General features: G+C 41.0%; 1 protein-coding gene across 1 annotated transcript in view; it reads left to right on the top strand.

Annotated features, from left to right (window-relative positions):
* The window catches only part of LOC144798021 (polycystin-1-like protein 2), an 849,694-nt gene that overhangs the window by 810,889 nt on the left and 16,981 nt on the right, over positions 1 to 21,824 (top strand). Inside the window, exons 40-41 of the mRNA XM_078668807.1 lie at positions 542 to 752; positions 8,667 to 8,768. Coding sequence (XP_078524933.1) covers positions 542 to 752; positions 8,667 to 8,768 — 313 coding nt within the window. The remainder of the gene's footprint in view (positions 1 to 541; positions 753 to 8,666; positions 8,769 to 21,824) is intronic.

Consider the following 21,824-nt stretch of genomic DNA (forward strand, 5'->3'; position numbering starts at 1 on the left):
CTGCTAGGGGCACAAATACAGGGGATTATGAGGTGAACCAATAGGGTACGCTTAATAATGAAAAACTAGCAGGGGAACCAGAATTTCCTCCTCCCCCAGCCTGCCCCAATAATGCACCATTTTGACCTGTTTTTTCAATTGTAGATTTTATCTGCTTTCAGTAGGCAAAGCCCCCAGGTGAAATGGAATGATTGTAGCGATCTAAACTCATGACATGGCTACCAACTCCTGTTACCGTCCCCATCGCGATTACCTTGGTACACGTAACAAGGGGCTTGTGGTGGTACCGTTAACCCCCTGCTCCTCTATGGGGTTTTTCAGTCCGAGAACACACTGCACTCCGCACTCAGGAAATATGAGTATTCAACTACATAATTTTATTTCTAAGATAAAATGTTCCTAATACAGTAAATTGATTAACTTAATTTTTTATATATATATATATATATATATATATATATATATATATATATATATATATATATATATATATATATGCTTTAATCTGACTTTGAAGGTGATTGTTTGGCTGTTGTTGCAGGTGTGTAAGTTTTGATGAAACGGCCACTGCGGACGCAGTTCTGGGGTATCTCATCGCCTTCCTGGTACTCCTGTCCACCGTGAAACTCTGGCACCTGCTGAGGCTGAACCCGAAGCTGAACATGATCACTTCAACGCTGCAGAGAGCCTGGGGCGACATCTCGGGGTTCATCACTGTGATTTTGGTCATGTTCCTTGCTTATTCCATTGCTGTGAGTAGTTCTTTGTTGGCTCCTTGTTGCTTTCAGTAAAACAGCTTTCCTTTTTATAAATAAATTTCATGTTTGGATTAGCAAGTCACATGCATTGATTTATTTTACTGTCCACCGTAGAGTCCATCACCGCAGCTGGCATGTCTGGCACTTGGTGCAAGCCCTGGCTGTAAGCCAACAGTCCCCTGACTGAGGGGACATGCAGGCCAATACCTACAGATGGGAACAAACTGAAATTTCCACTTCCAGAATTCAAAGGGTCGATCATACATTGTGTAATAAAGTTGGAGTGGTAAATCTACACCCGAAATTGCTGTATCCGTGCATTATCACCCCACCATTAACATGGAATTATGAGTTTTACGACCGGTAACAGGGAACAGCATGCATGATGCAAAATGACTGTGCGTCTCAGCATTCTTCACCATTTACCTGCCATAAATCCCCCTACTTTTACCCCAACCGTTGTTCTTGTGCACTAAAATCTAAAAATGTAAAATGCTGTTTCAGTCAGAAATAGCCATTTATGATAGGAACAGGTTAAAAATTAGATAAATTAGAATCTGTGAGCACATTCCCGTATCTGGGGTTGGTTTTTGCTGCAAACGGCTCATGGAGTGGGCATTTGGCCCATGCCACGGGCAAGTTTTCAAAAGCCATCAATTCCTTCTTGAGCTTGCCACGCCCAAAGAAAATAGGTGCCACCAAAGCTATTTTTAAACATTTTTAAGTTACAGTGCATACCAGTAGTTACATACGGGGCAGAGGTTAGGGATTTGGGAAATAATCCTAGCATCCAACGAGAAGAAAACCGATTCTGCAGAAAAACCTTGGGTGCCCCAATCTCATCCTCCGAGTTTATTTGCCACAAGGAACTAAATATCCTGTATACATGTGATTTTATTAGGACAAGACCGGCTTTATTCTGGTTTAGGATCTGGAGTAATAACTCGGCTGCCCTAACAGAGGATATTATAAAGGACTGTCTCAAATGTGAAAAGGGCTTAGCAATCCCTTGGCTTGCGGGAGTGTTAAAGACTCTGCGGGCTGTGGGCAGGGGAGATCTTTTTTCTGACCCATCCAGAATAGAGCCTAAAGATAAAAACGAGGTAAAATATGCATTATATGCACTATATAATTCGGAAAGAATGGGAAAGGAGTCACTTAAATCATCAGTTGTGACCTATATGGGGAATTAATTGAATAGGCAACCACTTCCATCCTATCTCGTTCTCCCCATGAGTAACTGGGAAAGATCGTTGTTATTCCGCCTAAGGGCGGGTTCTGTGAAGTTTTTATTGGGCTTCCCTCTGGGTTATCTTCAGACATCACACTACAAACCATGCCTGTGTGACGGGATAAGCACACAGAATGATTTGCATTTCCTATTCTTCTGTACATTTTATTTAAAGTATATTAGATGGTTTTTATCACCATATTTTAGAAAACGAAGACCCCTCTCTTTGGGGGAGTCTTATTTAATGTTGCTTTCTTTGGATACAGACAAATTGATTTTTCGCACTAGCACTTTCCTGAGACTGATAACTCGTGTACGTAAAATGATGGAAAACCCCTGAAAATTTGATTTATGAGAGCTGTAACTAATTTTAAGAATCATGATGACTGTAAATAGATTTGTATAGAGATTGGGACTGTTTTTATTGTATGTGCTTTTATGAATTTTATGAAATTCGAATAAAGGTCTTTTGAATTGAATTGAATTGATAGGAACAGGTTGTGATCGGCCCAAAATGTTGATGGCCAAAGAGCTGGGTGCTAGATGTATTTACAACAAGGGGTGGTGATGGACAGAGTCTCTGAATTAAGCAGAGTACTCTCACCCAGTCAAGAGATCAGGGCTAGATCCAACACCGTTTTTTAGCTCATTGCACCATCCCAGTTTCAGAACCTGGCTGTATGCAAATTAGTCTGTCCCTGGCCCAGTGCATCATGGGAACAGGGCAGACCAGACTACAAAAGCCAATTCTTACACTGGGAAGGAAACAAGCTTCCGGGGACCGGTTTCTGCCATTTCAGGCATCTTCGGCCCGGCTTGCTTGAATCCTGATGGTGCAATGAGCAAGGGACTCACATCTGAGTATACCCTTCCACGCTTAGGGTGGACAAAATTATTTACAACAAGGGGTGGTGATGGACAGAGTCTCTGAATTAAGCAGAGTACTCTCACCCAGTCAAGAGATCAGGGCTAGATCCAACACCGTTTTTTAGCTCATTGCACTATCCCAGTTTCAGAACCTGGCTGTATGCAAATTAGTCTGTCCCTGGCCCAGTGCATCATGGGAACAGGGCAGACCAGACTACAAAAGCCAATTCTTACACTGGGAAGGAAACAAGCTTCCGGGGACCGGTTTCTGCCATTTCAGGCGTCTTCGGCCCGGCTTGCTTGAATCCTGATGGTGCAATGAGCAAGGGACTCACATCTGAGTATACCCTTCCACGCTTAGGGTGGACAAAATTATTTACAACAAGGGGTGGTGATGGACAGAGTCTCTGAATTAAGCAGAGTACTCTCACCCAGTCAAGAGATCAGGGCTAGATCCAACACCGTTTTTTAGCTCATTGCACCATCCCAGTTTCAGAACCTGGCTGTATGCAAATTAGTCTGTCCCTGGCCCAGTGCATCATGGGAACAGGGCAGACCAGACTACAAAAGCCAATTCTTACACTGGGAAGGAAACAAGCTTCCGGGGACCGGTTTCTGCCATTTCAGGCGTCTTCGGCCCGGCTTGCTTGAATCCTGATGGTGCAATGAGCAAGGGACTCACATCTGAGTATACCCTTCCACGCTTAGGGTGGACAAAATTATTTACAACAAGGGGTGGTGATGGACAGAGTCTCTGAATTAAGCAGAGTACTCTCACCCAGTCAAGAGATCAGGGCTATATCCAACACCGTTTTTTAGCTCATTGCACCATCCCAGTTTCAGAACCTGGCTGTATGCTAGATGTGACATGGCTAATTTGACATCTATGCAGTGCCACTATTAATGGTGTTTCCATATTTCACAAGTACTTCTTCAACCTGTAGAACATGGCTTTTCCAGGGCTGTCAGTGTCCCACCACTAGCGGGCCATTTTGCACAGTCCATCTCAGCCAGAGGTCTCTCCATTAAATCAACATTGCAGATGCCAGCAAGGAATATGTTCCACAAACCAATCCATTGTGCCATTCCTGCACAAATGTACGGTGAGAGGCTCCTGCGTAACAGGCCGGTGAGAAGATGAGGTGTATGGAAGAGATGTAGGTGAAAAGCCAGGGCAGTAGGGGAGTTGATAGTTGTTGGAGAGGGAGCAGGTAAACGACAAGCAGATGTGGTGGTGGCGAGAAACTAGGAGACGTGCAAGAGACTGACCAGTTAAGGAAATAGATAGATGCCGAGGAGGAAAGAGTCAAGGTTGTTGCAGCAGAAGGAGGATGATACTCAGGGATGTAGAAGAGAGAGGAAAGGGAAAGGTGTGTGTGGGATTAGGAAGTGTCTGGCAGGGACAGTGAAAACCAAAGAGGGAGATATTTTTAGAGAACTCTGTGTGGGCTGGGGAAACAAAAGAAGGGGAGAAGCTGCTGATTAGAGATGGGGTGGTGGGTCGATGTGAGAAAATGATAGGGACAATGGAAATGGGATATGTTTGGAGAATTAGGCAAAGGGAGAGTGTTTGGGGAGAATGTTGAGATAGCCGGGCAATTTTGAGATGATTAGGCCACCAGCAGGGAAGAATCTGGGAAGTCAGGAAAGAATAGTGTGAAAGTGACATAGTTGGAAACCAAATGGCGAGCAAGCCTGTAATAAAGGTTGGTGAAGGCGTGAACATTGGAATGGGTGTTGGGCGGTGAAGCTGGGGTTGCACAACCTAAGCACAACAATCATTAGAAGTGATGAGGCTGGGGTATCCGGGAGTCAGGGGAAGGAAAGTGATTGGAGTGCCAGGGTAAAGACAAATGGAAAGGTAAAGCGAGGCTGGGGCATGGGAAGCTAGGGAGTAGTTGGGATGGAAAGAGAGTGAAAACAGATGAAGCATTATATCGGCACGGGTTTTGGGGACAGGGAGCGCAATCTGCAATTTCAGAGAAAAATCTGTGTGAAAAAGATAAGCTATGGAAGTTTGCAGAGACTTTGGGGTCTGCAGCAAGGACAGCCTGAGACCAGGCTAGGGAGCGTGAAGAACATAAGGGAATCCAGGGAGAGAAAACCAAGGAAAGAGGCAGCAGTTTCCCAGTCAGCTGAGGAAGTGAAGAGCTAGAGGTAATAGTGAGACGCTCATGCTTTGATACAACTTAAACCAACCCATTTTGCTTGAATGTGTTTTTCCAACCTTCCATTTTTACATTTTTCTTTGAGGATAAATTGTGTTGGGACTCTGAGAAAGTGTTGAGGATAAAGAGCTTGCACCCCGTCTTAATGCGCTGCTCTCATATTTTCTTTTGGAAGTGTGAAGAAGAATGACTGGAGCATACCACAAGAGGACACAAGGAGCTGGCTACCCCTTTCTGCCTGTATTTGGCTTAACATGTATTAACACTGAAGTTAGAACAAGATCCACTGCGTGTATTTTTTTCATAATTCAAACCTGTTTCGTTTGTGCCCTAGCCACGTTATTGAGTATTTCAGTATTTTGAGGAGATTCCCTTCTGGAATGCTTTGTAAACCTGTTGCATTCTAACCAATTTCAACAGGAAAATATGGTGGACTATGGACCATTTTGCCCTGTACTTTGAAAAATTGTCTTGAATGGAGAACCCCCATCTAACCCTGCTCAGGAAACTTTGTCTCAGCTTCTAGATTACTGGGTCAAATTTGGGGCAGGGGATTAGGCACCGCCACTTCAAGCCACCACTCGTATTTAGGGGCCGATTACGATGTCGGCTGGAAAGCCTCCGACTAACAGTCGGATTCCCCAATACCATGTCGGAACCCATCTGCCCGACTCAGTTGAAATTCAATCCGCCCAACTGATTATGATGTTCACGGTCAGAAGGGAAACTGCTCGGACATTCTGAATCAGTTCTGACCGGATCTAGGAGATTCCATGTCGGTCGGAGCTGAATCGCACAGCTCTACAGACAGCGTTTCTGACCGATCAATTATGATGTCGGATTCCAACAGCCTTACCAATTCGGTCTGTCCGAAACAAAAAGGCTGTCGGAAACGGATTTTGGGGGCTACTAGCAGGCCCCCTTTCATCCTGAGGCCTCCGGTTAGGGGCCATGTGGGTACCCAAGGGACCCCCCTTTAACCCCTTCCATGCTCATGACGGAACGGTTCCGTCATCAGCATCGGTGCTCCGGTGCTGATGACGGAACATTTCCGTCATGAGTCAATGTGATTTATGACCCTTCAGCACTGCAGAGAAATTCGCGCAGCACTGAAGGGGTTAAAACTGTGCACTCTGTGGCAGGCACAATGGGGGGCCTGTGACAGGGTGCAGGGTTTTCTGCAGACACTAATGTTTCCCATGGGAGTGTCGAGTAGTTCCTATACACCTATATAAGATTTGTGCATTTGGACAACATAGACTGTGGGTTTGTTGACCAGACTTATTCCAGACACCCCCACCAGGTATGTTCGACTGTATACCAGCTAGCTCACAGTGCCACTGTAAACGCCTCTTACCAAGGAGAGAAAAGTTCTTGGCAACTACTGAACATGACAACTCTGTCCCATCAGGTATTGTGGAAACAGTGCAGTATTTTTCGCTCAGTCACCCGTGCTCACTTTGTCTCAGAGAGATATACAGAATAAACAGTGGGGATGTTTTCAATAAGTATTTATTGAACCAGCGTCATTCTAGTGTAAAATAGGTGTGCTGAAACAACCATAAGACAGAAGCAAATATAAATGATTATAATCACCAACAGAGTAAAAGGATGGTAGATTCCTACCATAGTGCTAAAACAATGAATACAGGCAGGTATATAAATACATGACAGTAATATTGCGTACTTCTACAAGGCGACCCAAACTAGATGTATCTAAATGTACCTAGCATGTATGTAGGTGTAGAGCCAAGAATCCCTCTAGGATAAAGTCAACCCCATTATCTGAAGTGAAAGACTGTGGGACCCTGTCTTGGTCTCGAGATGGACACCCCGTGAGGGATGTCAGACCACTGCGAGCTGGAGTGCCTGCATGCAGGAACCTCAGCGTCTTGCGTCAGTGTGTCAGCATGGAAGTCCTTTTTCTCCTCTACCTGCCTTAGCAACAATATGGTGTTGATATACCCAAAGTGGTACCCTCAGGGTCTCTACCTTGCTGTATCATGTTGGACTAGGATGAAGGCAGGAATGACCCTTATACATAGTTATTATGCAGGAGATGGTAGTCTTGCTGAGATTCCAAGAATCCTCATGCATAATGAATGAGGCTAGTTTTCAGGGAAAACCCCACTTCCTTTAAGCAGTACTGTAACTAGGTAAAAGGTTAGTACCAATAACTGTTATGTTATGTAATGGTTGGGGAAATATAGATGAGAGGTTTGGTTACTACCTGAGCCTAAATTGGAGTACCCGTATGAAACATGAGGCAATGTTGCCTGTCGGAACATGGGCTCCCGTAGGAGTCAATGGGAGTCCGACTGAGCGGTGATCGGAGACATCGTAAATGGTTGTGTGGAACCGCCAACCGCAAGTCAGTTGGATCCCGAATCCGAGACGGTGTCAAGCAGAAAGGCTCCACTCAACATCATAATCAGGCCCTTAGTGTTCATGACACTACCTATTTCACCACATAACAGGAACCAATGTATATAACTTCATTAGTCACAATAACTGAAATAATGATACTTTGTTGATGTTATTCAGATGTGTCAACTGACGTCACAGAATTATTGTGTGCACTATTTTGTGCACTTGGTTACTAACTTATCAATCATTGCAAAAGCAAATAGGTCTCCCTATGAGAGCTATCAGCTTTGGCAATGTTTTGTAGATTTGCCGTACAGCAGCATGGATGTTACAGTGTGGCTCAAACTAATTTCAAAAAGGGCTGTGATGCAAGCAGGGGTAATGCACTTTGTTTTTTTTTTAAGTACATTGGTCCTGGATGCATCATAATCCTTTTTTTATTATTTTTGGCCATGCCGCACAGTAGCCATACAGCATGGCTACAAATCATTGCCAAAGTCGGCAGTCCTCATGCTGTACAGCATGAGCAAAAGGCAAAGGCAGAGGCAATAGTCTCAAATGCGAGACCTATTGGCTTTGCCAATGCTTGCTAGGTCTTGGCACAACACCCCTGCGATTCTGAGCAAACCACTTACTCTCCCCATGTGTAAAAAATAAAAAACAAGGCATTTGGCAAAAAATCCTATTGCATAAAGAAAGCAATTGCGCCCATGTCTTCTTGAAAATACATTCGGAAGAATATAACATATTTCCTCAATAGGAAGAAAAGGGCTACTTTGAAGTGTGTGTGGCATAGTAAAACATAGCTATATAAGGCAAGAGCTTCATCAAGGACGACAGGCAAGAAGAAAAAATAAAAGTAGTGCCTCAACCCCTGCGTGATCAGCTGAAAGACAGCAATCAAGCTAAAGTAATCAGTACTTAGTCCTTGCTCCTGCTGAATGAGTAGGAAGTGAAGCCAGCCCGCTCTGTATGATTAGAAGTCAGCAAATAAGAATGCCAGTGAAACCAACGAATGTTAAGCAATGGGTGGGCTCAAAGCTCCTTGCTGTATATAATATCTTTCACAAGCAAAAACACATGCAGCTCATGCTCTGTGGCAGGCGAAACCTAAAAATAGGTTTCCAAACTTTTGATATTTTGCATTTGTATTTAACAATATAAGTTCTACATTTTCCTCAATGAAAATATTACTGTAATTCAATTCCATAATCAGAGCTTTGTACCACTTTCTACTAACAATTACTGACATGCTTCTCTTGTTATTTATTCTAGACAAATTTAATATTTGGTTGGAAACTTTCTTCTTACAAAACAGTACTTGATTCTGCTAAGACAATGGTTAGCCTACAGCTTGGAATATTCAACTATGAAGAGGTACAGTTGCAGACTTTTTTGATATAGAAAATTTTTTGTGTGCATGAATATATGAATATATCAAATAAATTCTGTTTTACAAAAACCAATATATAAAATGCATATTGAATTTTTTTATATCGATCTATTTTTGTGTGCATGATATATACATTTATAAAAGAAGCTTTACTTTAAAAATACTTACAAAAATACGTTTTTTCCAATTTCTGCAATTATTACAATTAGCAAACATGGCAATACAAACTTTACTATTCAGGCTTCCTAATAGATCTAGAGAAAGTTCCTGACATTCCTCTGGGATGGTAAGACTCCACGAGTAGCAAGAACCATTTTATTTCAAGAGGGAGACGTTTACGCTTCCTTAACATTGAAAGATACATCTGTGCAGTCCTACTTACTATGCCTATCATTAGTCTGAATCTATTACCCATCACGAACCATGGGTGTTCTGGAACAAACCTTCTACCCCACCTCTCAGCGCTATCTTTAATGGCTCCCTCCCAGACACCAACCTAAAACCCCCACCCTCTCTAAGTCAACAATCACCCTGTTAGAATACTGGAACCATGTTTCCAGAAACATTTGAGCAACAAAATTTCCCTCACTTCTGACAACATTGATGCACAGTAGGTTTAAAAATGGAACTCACACATCTCTACACTCTTGGGAGATGTGTTTACCAATGGGAAGATGCTTGCAAGAGATGAATGTATAGAGGCATTTAGTCCCACACAAGATGACGACTTTCACCTAACCCAGATAATGCACTAGAGTGGTTCAAGGCAGATATAGAGACTTCACAGGAAAGGGACTTCTTTTCCATCACAAAGACATAACAGCGTCTCAGGTCTTTATCACCATAATAATAATTTGTGCCCACCAGCATAAACAAAAATATATGCTCACCAAAAGTAGGAGTGATGCACTACCCAGGTGTCATTCTCAATAAATTATGTTGACTTATTTTGTTGTATCAAATAAATCCTTTATTTTCAATGTCATCCTACAATAGAAAGTTCCAGCCAACGTGTTTAGTTCATTAAGCAACGAACGTCTTCAGGGCGTTCGTAGTTATTAGGACGGTGAAGAGAAATATTCTTCAGGTCCCCGTGTGTTGTAATAAGTGTGATGCGAGCTTGCTCGAGTATGCTTGTGGTGGTTGTTGCAAGATGTGTCTGTCTAGCAGGTGCAAAGTAATGCAAATGATGTGGCCTCCTTGATAAGGGCAAGGATCCGTAGTTCTGTAGTGCAGTATGCATGGTGGACAGTGTAGGCATAAAAAATCGATGGGTTGGAATGCTACCCTGGCCAATTGCCAGTGTGCTTTTTGGAATGCCCCTAATAGGCGAGTGCATACCAAGATGGGACTCCCATGCTCAATATGTCACTGGAACCAAGCTGCACTTGATTGAAAAGGGCAAATAGGTTCAAACTGGTCTTGGGTGGCTTGGTTTCTAGTTCTGAGAAGACCTTGCTTGACAGTTCAGGCTTAGTTGTTCCTACTAGAGGAGGACGAGGCTGATTTACATTTGGTTGGGTCTTATCTGAGGTGACAAGGAGGGCAACAAAAAACATAAGCATAACTGCATACGGATCATATGTTGCAATATTGTGGCCAACGATGTTGAACTGCACATATATTGAATCCACAATATTGTTGAATCCACATCAATGATGTTTGATGTTCCTAACACTAACCAGCTTAAACATAACTGCACATGGATCATGTGTCATACTGTTGGGGTCAACAATATCAAACTACATTTATATCCACAGTAACGATTGCCTACATACTGTGAACGTCAGCACATACGAGGAGTTATAGAATTACTGTTCTTCATGCCACATCCAAGGACCTTGAGCATTTGTTTGTTGTTGATATAAGTACAAGTTGATATTACAATTTCACTATTGTGATATAATACCCTCAGAATATCATGGAATGTAATTCCAATGAAAAAAAATCACCAATGTACTTTAGGATTGCTTAAGAATAATAGAAGGACACTTTACACAGTTTCTGGCTCTGGAAATCCAACTCAATTTGACACTCAATAAACACTTGTGTGCTTCGCCTGGTACATTGTAGGCTGCTAGGAAAGCCACACTGCAGAACAAAGCTAGATCCAATTTAGGGGCACAAGGAGAGGAAGAAATACTGACATAATAGACCTAGAGGGCTGTATTATGGCCTTGGAGCAGACTAGCCAAGGTTGCCGCACCGAACAGGTACAGTGACAATTATCTCTTGATGAGGCTTGCCAATGCTAGATGGCCTAGGCGCATAGAAAGTATGAATGGGGCCATAAATCTGGCAAATTATTATACCGGATAGTGACGAAAGATACAGCCTCTTGAATGATTGCGTCAATAGCTGTCTAAGGCCTCAGACATTGCAGCTGCATTTGTGACGTCTTCCAATATGCCTTTTAAGACATGCAATAGTTCCCTACTGAAAACTTCCATACCACTTATCAAGTATCTCACTCTACCAGAATTGTGATTGACAGGTGCTTGGGCAACCTCTTGCACAAGATGAAATAAGGCTTGCTCTAGAAGATATGAATTCTGGTAAAACTCAAAGGCCAAGACAGAAACCCAGGGAAGTGCTACCGTTGACTCTCGTAGCTCCTCCTGCCTCCCCCCATCCCTTGTAGCAAGAGTCAATAAGAAATAGGCAAATCCCCGCAGAACGCCACTTGGCCACCATTGTAGTGTTACATAAATCAGGCCAACCTGACCGCGACTGATGCACGTCTTATCAACCAAGATCTTTCATTAACACAGAGCTCAACAATTTCGTTAAGATCCTGGCTAGTAGAATCCGAAGGGCACTGCCGCCCTTGGTCTCTACAGACCAGTGTGGGGTTATGCCATCGTAGCACCAGACACTGTAACCGCAGAGTCTAGGTGGCGTAACCACATCTTTACGAACAGGGGGACCCTACTGCTTTAATGTTTATTGATTTCAAAAATACCTTTGGTTCGGTCTATTTGTCTTTTATGGTGGGAGTTCTGTTGAAAATGGTCTTGAACCCAAATTCCTGTTGTATGTACGGGTCCTATACTTGCACCCAAGTGCACAGGATGGGTCAATTGTACTCTTTCAGTTCCATTCTCCGTTGGCCGGGGCACTTGACAGGGGTGTCCGTTATGCCCCCCTCATATTTGCTCTAGCCATAGACCATTGGTGGTCTGGGTCAGGTGTGACGCTGGGGTTTTGACTGGGGAATGGTGACAGAGGACCGCCTAGCACTCTATGAGGCATGGGTAGGGCACATTAACATATACGGTCTAATCTTCGTATTCCTCAATCCCTTCCGGATATCACCAAGATGGTTCTCTGGTAATGGTGATCTGCATTGAATGGATTGACTGGGGCCAGAAGATTATCCTTGAGACTCCTTTTGGAAAGGCAGTGGGATAATCACTCAGTAGCGCTTTGTTGACTCTGAGCACACGCTGTGGCATCGCATGCTTAAGTGAGCCACTATCAGTTTTGCAACCATGACACCCCCATAAATGTCACATATATATATGCAATATCATTTTACATCAATTATGGTAATTTGATGAATTAAGATTGACACTGAAAATGCAACCTGTCGATCACGTGACTGGAGTGTGTCTTCTATTATTTGAAGACTTCATTGTTTGCATATGATTTCTTTGTTCATTAAAAATGCATTTAAGCACGGCCACTTCTGGGTTACGGAGTGACTTTGACAAAGACCGTTAGGTTGAAACGCATCAGTCAATAAAGTTTTTGTTTCCTTGAATCTTGAGTGCGACTCTGCCTTATGGACGCAGGATGTAAGGACTTTAATACAATAGCGGGTGCAGCGCCCACCTGTCAGCACCAACCCAGCCTGGTGGAAGTGGTCGGAAGAAAGGCTGGGAACATTTGCAATACATATATTATTTATATATATTCAACAACAAAAGCGAGGTCCTTCCGGGATCTCCTCCCGCGTCAGGTGGCGTCTCAACTTCGGCGGACCACGCCGACCGAAAAATGAATTCAAAAACCAGTTTGACTAAAAGGCAAAAGACGCACTCAGGAATACTGCAGCAGATAGAATTTATTGCCCAGTTAACTTGCTACGCGTTTCGACAATATCGTTTGTCTTGATCACACGTGAATAAACCCCTGCAGGGTAAAGCATAATATACACATACAGACATGTTCATGAACATAGAAGATGGTTGCTCTTGACATTCATTACTAAATCTGAAGGAGTTGTGTGTTTAGACGCCATCTTTGAATAGTGTACATTCTAATGTTTACACATGTATTTCCACACAAAAACATTTTCATTTACATGCAGGATCATTTCAGATTAGTTGACCCTTATCTGGTTCTTTTCATATTCCAAAAGAGCAAATACTAGCGGTCTAGTGCCTTTAACCTGTAAACGCCTCTAAAGGGGATATGACAATGCAAGTATTCGGTAATAAAACTGTTCGATAATGAAACAATTATGAGGACAAGTGCCCATGATCAAGAAGGAAGTGAAAATACCGGACGCCAAAAAATGGCTTGTCCATACTTAACATAAGTTCAGTTAATAGAGCTGAAACGATTATGTCGGTCTAGTGCCCATAATCAATACTCCATATGGGAATCCTCTATTTAAAACAGGAGCTGAATAAAGTACAAATGCATATACTCTGCAGGGAACGGTGCAACGAAAATTATAAAATAGAGTGAAAGAATCTACTTTCATACAGGTGCTTTGTGTCTCTCATCCAAGATTCAAAAGGGTCCAAGGACCGTGAGATAAACGTGACAGGAGTGATAAAGATCTTCCAATCCTCCTAAAAAACACATAAAAACTTACAGTTAAAATATAATATATATATATAATGAAAAGTTATGGATAGATCAGTTGTAAATACCATCACTGACAGCCTGACTACCTTCCCATACATAGACCAAGATCTTTTCTTGTAGTACCTAAACGTAATAAATTCGGGCTCCCCAAATGATGTCTGTCCACCTGAAGTACAAAAATCCATTTTCAAAGCATTCCCTAAGATCACCCTCTCTCTTCTGATTTGTGGTTGTCCTGGTTAATTACACATCGAAATGGTTATCTGCTTCGTGCAGGAATTCTGTTTTGAGTAGAAATGTTATTGAATTTTTAAAAGATGCCTTTACCTGTGAAGGTGTTCCCGACATTTTAGTTTCGGATAACGGTGTTCAGTTCACCTCTCAGGAAATGTCCGATTTCCTAAAGGATTTATCTATCACTCATGATTCCTTAAAAGGTGCAAAGAGTGTTTCCTGGAAAGTTGGTGATTTTGTTTACATTAAAAAAGCAATTTGGTCACCCAAGGGTGAATCAAGGTATTTTGGGCCTAGACGAATTGTTAAGGTCATGAAAAATGTTGTTATGCTTGCTGGTGGAGATGTTTGGAGTATGTCTCGTTTATCGAGGTGTGCAGAGGGGGATGGTATTGTGGAATCTGGTTCTAGCGGATCTGCTGGCGGATCTTTTCCTTCCACAAGTTCCTCTTCCTGTCATTCTCCTCTGAATGTTTCTTCCAATTTCTTACCTCAAAATGTTTCCTCCCGCAGCACAAGTACAAGAGTTAGAAGGTCTCCCCTGTATCTTCGAGATTACTGTCCCAAGTGATTTTTTTTTTTTTTTGCCTTTTTCTTGTTTTGCATTCTTTGTTTTCCTTTGTTTCCTTTCTTTGTTTTTGTTATTATAATAAGGGAGATGTGTTGTAGTTTCTCCTTTAATAATGCACATCCCCTGCCTAGAATGTGCCTATGTCATTGCTGTAGAATGTGTTGTGTGGAAGTTAAGTCAGTTATTCCCTGGTCGCTGTTTGATCAACTTGCCTCCCTGTTGGGTCTCAATAAACCTCTACTTCAACATCTGCTGTGTCTCTGACTTTACATCACATGCATATTGACTCAAACCTAAATATGAACACGAAGATTGGAGCAGTTACCTCCGCTTGCTTCCTCCAACTGCGGAAACTGAGGAAAATTAGAAGATTCTTCAGTGGAGAGGCATGTATCCAAATTGTCATCTCTTTGATTCTGTCAAGAATTGATTATGCTAACTCTATATACCTAGGTCTTCAGAGCAATCAGATACATTGTCTACAGCTAATAAAAAATCAGGCAGCTAGAATTATATTCCAACAAGGCAGACAATGTCACATCAAGCTGCTGCTAAAAGAGTTGCACTGGCTTCCAGTGGAGCAACACTCCAAGTTCAAAGCTGGCTGTATTCTTTTTAAAGCCTTGCATGGGACTGGCCCTAAGTACATTTCATAAAAAATTCATAAGTACATCCCCCACCGTACTTTAAGATCTATGCACATGAACTACTTAGAGGCCCCAGTTTTTAGACGTAAAAGAACAGGAGTCTCACGCTTCTCAATATTAGGATCCAAACTCTGGAACGCTCTTCCACCCCCATTGAGACTTGAGTCCGCCCTCTTTCATTTTAGGAAGATGTTGAAGACCTGGCTCTTCTCCCAAGCTTACAGTTAGACCAGTACCCTTCTTACCAGTAACTCTTTATGGAAAGTACCTCCTCCAGCACCAAGAAACCATTTGTGAATGTGCGCTATAAAAGTTCCTATTACCATGACATAACATAACATAACATCAGGTTGATGAAGAATGTTCTTTGGATGCCTGTATATGTTGGGAAATATTACAATATTTTCTGAAGGTCAACATGAAATGTTTATATACTTATGTATAACATAGAGTGTAAATAGCAGCAATCTTTCAAGAAATGATGAAGAAAGATAACATCTGAAGGCTCAATACGATATGAGACAAGCACTGAGCAAAGATAAGATGGAACGGGGGGTGAACAATTTTAACATCTACTCCACAAATGAAGCTATTCTGAACAAGCAACAGGAAGTTGTAGGAAATGACCGTCCTTTGCGTGGTGTACCCCTAGGTTTTTGCCTTGCGCGTTTTTGCTGACTTTAGAACACTGTGCACTTTCACCCTACAAACCTTAACGTGATGATATTGGCATATCCCTAATTGGTACTTTAACTTACCCATATGTCCCTAGCATATGGTAACAAGGTGTAACCAGGGCTTGTAAGCCAAATGTCACAAGTGGACTGCAGCACTGGTTGTGCCATCCACTGCAGTGACAGTGTAAACATGACTGCAGACATACCACTTTTAGCCTAGCTGTGCAGTCCTAAAACTACAAATTCAACCTGTGAAAATAACCCTTTTTTGACAGGCATAAACCTACTTTTTTCATATTAATAAGTCACCCCTCCAAGTACGCTTTACTGCCCAAAATGCAGGGTGTATGTTTTTTAAATTAGGACACGTAAAAGTTTAATGTTAAACATGTCCTTACAGTGAAAAGGTCCTAAAAGTAATTTTCACTGTAGCAGGGGTGGCTGTTCCATACAAAAGCATTGGGATACAATATTAAATTTAATAAAGTTATCTCCAGCTGAGAAAGACCTACAAAATGCAATCTTAAAATTTTTACTCACTCATACAGCCACTCACACAACTGTGCACTCACTCATACAGCTACTCATACAGCCACTTCACACAGCCACACACTCACCCCTACAGCTACTCATACACCCATTTATTCACCCATATAGCAACTCACAAACCCAGTCACTCACCTATAGGGTCTTGCAAGACACCCATACAACCAGTCACACACACCCAGATAACCACTTACAAACACAATCACGCATCCATACAAGCACTCTCACATCTCCTCACTCTCTCATATAACCATCCACACACACACTCTCCAGTACAGCCACTCACACACCAACTCACTTGAACAAACATTCACTCAAATGGCCACTTGCTCACTCATTCAACCATTTACACACCCAGTCACTCACTCATACAGCTCTTCAGACACCCACTCACTCACCCATACAGTTACTCACACATCTACTCACCTACCCATACAAAAATACAATAATGGTCCGTAACCAGTAATTTAGGAAATAAATTAATTACAAGAAGAGAGATTCGGTATTGTGAGTAAGCTACAATACTGATAATTCATATCCAAAACAGTTGTTGAGAGCATATGTACTCAATTCACAATTTAAGGAGTACATGCATTCAAAATGACCACAGTAGAAAAGCGCCAAGGCAATTAAGTAATTACTTATGCTTAATTTATTTACACAATTTAAGAACATGTAAAACGGTTGCCAAGGAAGAGAGAAGGAAGAAGGATAGTAGTGGTGAATTAGAAAGGTATAAATCAAAGGAAAAATTATAAAAATAATAATCGGATATTTTAACAAACTGGTACTATAATCCAGTCAGACAAGGCCTGTCCAATGCACGCTTTTTAAATCTACATATAATCTGTAAATTCACATATCCTGCATATAATGCATATTTATGGATCAGTCTGGGAAAGGCGGTACAGGTCTACAGAATGGAGAGGCGTTGACGTTTCGACTCGACTTGTGCTGCGAGGGTAGTTTGCAACCTCCGCGGCGAGTCTTCTTCAGGACAAGAAGGGGGGCAACCTAGTCCTGTTGCCAAAGTGGCTAATCAGGACAAATCCAAAAGAATGCAGCTGGGGGTTCCAAGTTTCCTCCGGTGCTGCTTAGGTAGTTAAGTGCGGTTATCCAACATCATCTTAACATCACCATGGTTACAATCCTATGGTTCAAGGAGCTACAATCCTCAGGTCTGCTCATGAGTGGAGGAGCAGACCTGAGGATTGTAGCTCCTTGTAGAAAGGGAATACATTTAAAAGATAGAAGAAGAAGGAAAGGAAACGAGGGGGAAGGAAGAGGAAAAAAGGGGTGAAAATATATTATGACTCTATAACATCAGAAGAAACTCGATATATGGAATTAATCACTGTAAGCATAATAAACACTTTGGAAATAAATAACATATTATAATATAAAGACATAAGTATGAAACAATAATGTCTTAATAATTTAGAAGAATAAAAATAGCTTGGTGTATTTATGGTCATTTCCGGACATCATCCGAGGTATTTACAACAGTAGAAGAAGTGGACCAGGTTAAGTATGTAGTCAAAGGGAGCCATAAAAGATCTCTTTTAATTGATAGGGCTGGGGGTGACATAATTAGTATTGATTCTGTGAGGAAAACACACGGCATTCCATCAGGCTCTAAAATTGACTTTGCTTGCTTGTTTCCAATTTGAGGTTATTAAATGTAAAGCTACTGCTAGTAATAGATCCAATAACTTCAAGTTAGATGGTGACTGGGGCCATTGAGGTGATAAGGAGCCTAAGAAAATGTTAGGTAGAGAGAAAGAAGTTTTAACTTAAATATTTTTAAAAATTTGGAACCAAACTGATTGCCAAAACTAAAAAATACTTGGACAATCGAAAAGCATATGTTTTAAATCAGCATGCGAACAGGGACAGGACCAACAGGTAGATGGAGTATTAGGTGAGAAGGATGCTAGTGTTGCAGGAGAAAATAATAGGCGTTGATAAACAAAATAAAGGGTTTCAGAAGTATTTGCAGTCCTTGATGTCTTATGAATCTTAAGCCATAATGTATCATAGATGGAGGTTGGCCAGCATTGTGCTAAATCCTTTTCCCATGCCAATTCAGTCTTTGACTTATGTCTGTCAGAAGGTAGTAATACGTGCTTATAAACAGAAGCTGCAGAGGGAGAGGTATTTAATATGGGAAAAAGTATAGAACATGTCAAAGGAGGTTTGGGGGCGGATGATAGTGAGAGGAGATATTGATTAAGAGAGGGAAGTAAAAGATTATATCGCGATTTTAACGAATTAGGCAATGAAAATTTGGCTTGAAGATCAGTAAAGGATAGGGGAAAGTTATTAGTTAAGAGTTGTGAGATGAAAAGCAACCCTTTTGATCTCTAAGATTTCCAGTAAATGGTCTGATTTTTTATACGTAGTAATTTATTATGCCAAATGGGCTGTTGATCGAGAGAAGCAGTTAAGGATAAGAAGATGGTGGAAGAGGAGCTAGAATTTTACGAGCATGAGAAATACCGGGAGGACAAAAAAAGGATATGTTATTAGTGAAGGCAAGGGTTTCTTGAAAGTCAAAAGGAGAGACAAGAGATTGTTCTATAGATATCCATACTGGGGGGGGGGGGTCAAAGGAAAGCCAACAGGAAGATTGTTGTAAAGAGAAAGCATATTGATAAGATTTGAAATCAAGGAATTTAAGGCCACCACTAGATTTGTCTTCTTTTAAGGAGGACAAGGCTATTTGAGGGGGCTTGCTTTTCCAGAGAAATTTTGTTTAAAGCGAATCAATTATCTTAAAATAATATCCGGGAATGTGCACAGGGATCATTGAGAGAATATAAAGAATCAGAGTTGTAAGCATCATCTTAATTGAATCTAGTCGACCCAATCAAGAGAGGAAAAGGGGGTGCCAACGTGCAAAAGAATAATTTAATGTCTTTATAATATAATCAAAGTTTAGTTTTAAAGTCTCTTGGATAGTCGAGGAGAACCACAAGCCCAGGTATTTTAGCTTAGAAGGCTGCCAGGAAAAACAAGTATGGACAAAATAATGCTTAAGGCACAACACAATGAGAAGACCTCACATTTATCCGGATTAAGGCAGTAGCCTGATAGTTGAGAAAAAATATTAACCTGATGGACAAAAGAGGGAAGAGAAGTTGCAGGATTAGATCAATATGTCATCTGCATAAACAGACATACCTGGTGTGACTCGAGTTGAAAACCCGAGATCTGAGTATCCAGTCTAAATAAGAAGGGCTCTAATGCTACTATGAATGATAAAGGTGATAAAGGACACCTGTGTCTCACTCCCCTAAAGAGAGGAAAATAATCTGAATTTTTACCATTAACGAAGATAGAAGCTCTGGGTCCCAAGTATAGTAAAGAAATTAAGGAGATCAGTTTGTAGGGAAAACCTATCCATTTTAAAGCATGAAATATAAAATCCCACCTGATCCTGTCAAATGCTTTTTCAGCATCTAAAGCTATCGCGGCAATAGGGTAGTCTAGGGAAGAAGCCTTACTAAGAATGTTGAAAAAGACTCTCGAGTTGTCAGAGAATAACCAACCTTTTACAAATCCAGATTGTTCAGGGCCACTAAGTTCAGGTCGGATAGGGTCAATGCAAAGAGGCAGAATTTTAGCAAAAATCTTATAGTCTGTATTGACTAAAGAGATGGGGCGATACATTTTGCAAAGGGAAGGATCTTTATTATTCTTAGGGATTAAACATATCATGGCTTCCTGAAAAGTGCCGTGAGATGAACCATTTGTAATAAAAGAATTAAATAATAGTAATAGATTTGGAAGGAGAAGTTTAGCAAAGTGTTCAAAGAACTCAACGGTAAATCCATCAGGTCCAGGTGCTTTCCCTCGCCATAATACAGATACTGCATTGAATAATTTCTTCTAGAGTAACATGAGATTCCACTGAATCAAAATCGATATGTTGAAATGGTGGGAATTAATAGATTGAAAATAAGGGGATAGATCTGATGGAATTGGTTTCGTCTCTGGAGTATATAAAGTTTTATAAAAAGAAACAAACTCATTTAAGATATCATTGTCTTTAAATAATGAATTTCAGCAGGGTTCAGCAAAGATTCTATTCTAGTTCTTTCTCACCTTATTTTTAAGTAGTTAGCCTGTAGTTTCCCCATTTTATTTTGGCCTCCGTAGTATCGAGAGCTGTTTTTTAAAAGATAGGAGGAAGCGGCTTCCGTGGCTACTTTGTTAAAAGTGGGCTTCGCATCAATACATTTTTTTAAAGAAGACTCAGTATTAGAATGGTAATAAGTATATTCTAGTTGTTTAATATTAGTGAGTAATTGAGTGGTTTGTACTTCAAAACTATTTTTTCTTTTGTGAAACAAAATTCATTATGAAACCTCGAGTGGCCGCCTTAAAAGAATCCCAGATCATTACAGGGGAAGAATCTGGTGTGGAATTAAGAGCGAAAAACTCAGAGACAAAAGAGCTGAATTGGCTAGAGAAATTAGGGTCAGCAAGTAATGAATTATTAAAACGCCACCTATCAGCATGTGGAGTAAAAGATATCAAATCAAAGTCAACATAAACCGCGGCATGATCTGATATTAAGATAGATCCTACCACAGACTGAAGAACATGTTGAGTTAAGGATTTACTTAAAAAGAGGTAGTCACTTTGGGATTGTGATTGGTGTGGGGGTGACTAGAAACTGTATTTTTGGAGATCTGGGTGACAAAGCCTCCAGATATCAACTAGAGATTTGCGGCGTATAGTGGAAGTAAACTGTGAGCGCATCTTAGTTTTGATGAATTGAACTGGTGTCTGTTCAATATGGGGTTATGTATTTGATTGCAGTCGCCACCAAAAACAATATATTCATCATCAATCAAAAGTAGTTTATCAGAGATCTGAGTCCCAATAATTTTATCAACGGAAACTGGGCCTTATACATTAAAAACAACTAATGGTATTTTATCAAGAAGAATTTTAACAATAACCCAACGACCATCAGAGTCGGATTCTTGATGAACAACTGAAACATGAAACTTCTTATGACAAAGAATCAAAATGTAATTTTTCTTACCTAAGGCCGGAGAAGAAAATACATTTCTGATCTTTATTCTGCCTCTTTCTGGTCGTTTCTCACCTTTATTTGCCTCTTTCTGCTCATTGCTGACCTTTATATGCCTCTTTCTGCTCATTTCTGACCTTTATTCTGCTTTTGGCTGCTCGTTTCTGACCACTAGTTTGTCTCTTTCAGCTCATTTCTGACCTTTATTCTCCTTTTTCTGCTCGTTTTCCACCTTTATTTTTCCTCTTTCTGCTTATTTCTGACTTTTATTTAGCCTCGTTCTCCCTTTCTGCTCGTTTCTCGCTTTTAATTTGCATCTTGGTGCTGGTTTCTGACCTCTATTTTGCCTCTTTCTGCTCGTTTCTCACCTTTATTATGCCTCTTTATAATAATTTCTCACCTTTATTTTGCTTCTTTTTGCTCGTTTCTCACCTTTATTCTGCCTCTTTCTGCTTCCTTCTGACCTTTATTCTGCTTCTTTCTGCTTGTTTATCACTTTTATT

The sequence above is a fragment of the Lissotriton helveticus genome, chromosome 12 (assembly GCF_964261635.1).
Source record: "Lissotriton helveticus chromosome 12, aLisHel1.1, whole genome shotgun sequence".
NCBI lineage: Eukaryota > Metazoa > Chordata > Amphibia > Caudata > Salamandridae > Lissotriton > Lissotriton helveticus.